Source organism: Bison bison, unplaced genomic scaffold, assembly GCF_000754665.1.
Source record: "Bison bison bison isolate TAMUID 2011002044 unplaced genomic scaffold, Bison_UMD1.0 scf7180017846944, whole genome shotgun sequence".
Classification (NCBI taxonomy): domain Eukaryota; kingdom Metazoa; phylum Chordata; class Mammalia; order Artiodactyla; family Bovidae; genus Bison; species Bison bison.
The window spans coordinates 15,398-19,184 of record NW_011477517.1 but is presented as its reverse complement, the minus strand read 5'-3'; the positions used below and the strand labels follow the sequence as shown (position 1 = coordinate 19,184).

Here is a 3,787-nt window from a genome sequence, read left to right as displayed (position 1 = left end):
CGACACACCAACACCACACTCGGTGTGGAGGCTGAGAGCATCCTCTCTAAGGTCAGAGCGAGACAAGGATGCTCAACACACCATCACTTTACTCGACACACCAACATCACACTCGGTGTGGAGGCTGAGAGCATCCCCTCTAAGGTCAGAGCGAGACAAGGATGTTCAACACACCATCACTTTACTCGACACACCAACATCACACTCGGTGTGGAGGCTGAGAGCATTCCCTCTAAGACCAGAGTGAGACAAGGATGTACAACACACCATCACTTCACTCGACACACCAACATCACACTCGGTGTGGAGGCTGAGAGCGTCCCCTCTAAGGTCAGAGCGAGACAAGGATGCTCACCCTTGCCACTTTTACGCACCACAGTTTTGCAAGTACGAGCCAGGGTCATCAGGAGAAAAAGCAGCAAAGGGAATTCAAACCTGGAAAAGAAGAATGCAAACTGTCGCGGTTTGCAGAGGACACGACACTGCACACAGAAGGTCCTACAGATGCCAGCAGAAGGCCGCCTGAGCTTGCCTGGGGATCTGGCGAAGCTGCAGCTTAGAAAAGTCACGCACAGCGACCGCTACACTGCCACAGACTGACATCGAGAGACCAGAAAGGGAGACTCAAGCAACAGTTCATTTAGCATACTAGGAAAAACAAACTACGCAGGAACAAACCTACCTAGAGAGACGAAAGATGCATATTCCAAAACCTGTAAGATACAAACAGATATACCACATCCACGGAGCAGAAGAATCAATACTGTCAAAGTGACAAAACACTGCCCAAAGCAATCCACAGATTCAGTGCAGTCCCTATCAAACCACCACCAACAGTTTTCACAGGACTATAACAAAAAAAATTTTTTAATTTGTACGAAGACACAAAAGACCCTGAATCATCAAAACAATCCTGAGAAAGAAAGACAGAGCTGGAGGACTCAAGCTCCTTGACTTCGTTCGGATCACACTGCAGAGCTACAGGCGTCAAAGCAGGACGGTCCGGGCTACGGATCAACGAACAGGACAGAGAGCCCAGAAATAAACCCACACACTAAACAGGCGATTAATCAGCAACAGAGGAGACAAGACCACACAATGCTGCAAAGACAGTCTCTTCAACAAATGGTGCTGGGAAAACTGGACAGCTACATGCTAAAAAAAAAAAAAAGAAATCAGATCATTCTTTAACACCATGCACAAAGATAAGCTCCACATGGATTAAAGACCTAAATGTGAGACCAGACACTATACAACTCCTAGAGGAAAACAGCACCCCACTCCAGTACTCTTGCCTGTAAAATCCCATGGGCAGAGGAGCCTGGTAGGCTGCAGTCCATGGGGTCGCTAAGGGTCGGACGTGACTGAGTGACTTCCCTTTCACTTTTCACTTTCATGCACTGGAGAAGGAAATGGCAACCCACTCCAGTGTTCTTGCCTGGAGAATCCCAGGGACAGGGGAGCCTGGTGGGCTGCCGTCTATGGGGTCGCACAGAGTCGGACATGACTGAAGCGACTGAGCAGCAGCAGAGGAAAACAGAGAACATCCTCTGAGATGGATTGCGACAGTATCTTTTTCAATCCATCTCTCAGAATAATGGAAATAAAAACAAAAATTTAAAAAAAAGGGACCTAATTAAACTCAAAAGTTCCTGCATAACAGAGGAAACCATAAAACAAAAAGACAACCCACAGAAAGGGAGAAAATATTTTCAAATAATGTAACTGACATGGGATCAGTCTCCAAAATTTATAAACAGCTCTCGAGGCTCAGCATCATCAAAACAGAGAACCCAACCAGAAAATGGGGAGAAGACCTAAGTGGACATGTCTCCAAAGACGACATACAGATGGCCAAGAGGCACATGAAAAGATGCTCAATATCGCCAATTATCAGAGAAATGCAAATCAAAACCACAGTGAGGGACCACTTCACACCACTCAGAAGGGCCATCATCACAAAATCCACACACAGGGCTTCCCTGATGGCTCAGTGGTGAGGAAGCCTCCTGTCAGTGCAGGAGAGGCAACGTCAGTCGCTGGCCTGGGAAGATCCCTCCCGTCTTAGAGCGACTAAGGCCGCACACGTGCCACGACTACGGAGCCTGTGCCCCAGCACCCAGGAGCTGCAGCCGCTGAAGGCCACGCGCCACAGCAAGCGAAGCCGCCGCCCCCCGCAGCGGTGGGCAGCCCTGCTCGCCGCACTAGGGAAAAGCCCGCACGGCAACAGAGGCCCCACACAGGCACACACAGCCAATCAAATCCACAAACAGTAAATGCAGGTGAGGACGTGGCGGGAACGGAACCTCCTGCACTGCTGGCGGGATGTAAACGGTGCGGCCGCTCTCCAAGTGTGGAGGCCCTTAAACAACTAGACACACAGCCACCACACGACCGTGCAGCCCACTCAGGGGCACGTATCCGGAGAAAAACACGATCCAAAAGGGTACACGCACCGCAGTGTTCACTGCAGCGCTGTCTGCAAGAGCCAGGACGCGGAGGTGAGCTGTCCATTGACAGAGGAGTGGATGAAGGAGACATGGGACGTGCCCATCGTGGGCTACTACGCGGCCACTCAACACAATGAAGCGATGCCACGTGCAGCACCGTGGAGAACCCAGGGTCTCCTGCCGAGTGAAGGAAGGGAAGGAGAAATGCCACACGACCCCTCATATGTGGGGTCTGAAAAAGTCCTGGTACAAACTCGCTCACTCACAGACCAGGAACAGACTCCCAGGCTTGGAGAACGAGCTTACACGTGCCGGGGCAGGGCAGAGCGGGGCGAGGAGCGCCCGGCACACACGCTGCGTGCTTCACACACGTGAGCAACCAGGCCCCACTGCACAGCACACGGGGCTCACAGGCTTGGAGAACGAGCTTATGCGTGCCGGGGCAGGGCAGAGCGGGGCATGGAGCGCCCTGCACACACGCTGCGTGTTTCACACACGTGAGCAACCAGGCCCCACTGCACAGCACACGGGGCTCCGCTCAGGGTCACGGGGCCGCCTGGGGGCTGGGGGAGAAGGGACGCGCGCGTGTGTGTGCACAGCCGGACCCTTCATCATATACCCGAAACCCTCACAACGCTGCTAAGGACCAATGAGGTGGTCTCCAAGATAAAATGGAAAGTTAAAGAAGAAAGAACAGGGGGCACAAGGAAATGCTGGCCCGCTGATGGGACCACACCGCGAGAATGGAATTCTGATTCACGAGAGTTGCTGACACGAGCGGCTTTCCAATGACCCACCGCCCCTTGGACCCAGTGGAAGACTGAGCGCGTGCAGAACCTGAATGAAGACGCGCTGAGAACTCTTCTGTTTGGTGTTTGGATGGAATGAGGCTACTGTAGAATGTGGGAAAACGGGTTGCTCCAGTTTCTAAACAAAATGGAAAGAATTGTCCAGCTGCATTTGTTTTGACGTTCTTGTTGCAAATAAACCAGAGAGTATGGCTGGAGGAGAATACAGGGCTTCCCCAAACGCTGTAAATGCCAGCAACCGTGTTCTTACTGGGCTACGAGACCTTGAAATAAAGAATGCTACGTGCGGGGAAAAAGTCTGGGGAAGATGGAATTATGATGCCAGCTGAGAAATGCACAGGGTAGCTGAACAAGATGGTGAGGAACTCAATAGGGTTCTTGGTGAACGTGAGAAACGTGTCTTTTATTTTTACTTAAAAGCTGAAGGAAACTTTTGGCCAGCCCAAAGGATCTCACTTTCGCCCGGGTTTCCTTGATGCCCAGTAGCACGCGCTCGTGTCCACGTGTGTCAATGACCACCCCTTCCCG

The 3,787-nt window shown here is 51.8% G+C and overlaps 1 protein-coding gene across 1 annotated transcript in view; it reads right to left on the bottom strand.

Annotated features, from left to right (window-relative positions):
- Window positions 1-24: 24 nt before the first annotated feature.
- The window catches only part of LOC104989464 (zinc finger protein ZXDC-like), an 8,246-nt gene continuing 4,483 nt past the window's right edge, over window positions 25-3,787 (bottom strand). Inside the window, exon 5 of the mRNA XM_010841142.1 lies at window positions 25-435. Coding sequence (XP_010839444.1) covers window positions 404-435 — 32 coding nt within the window. The 3' untranslated portion in view covers window positions 25-403. The remainder of the gene's footprint in view (window positions 436-3,787) is intronic.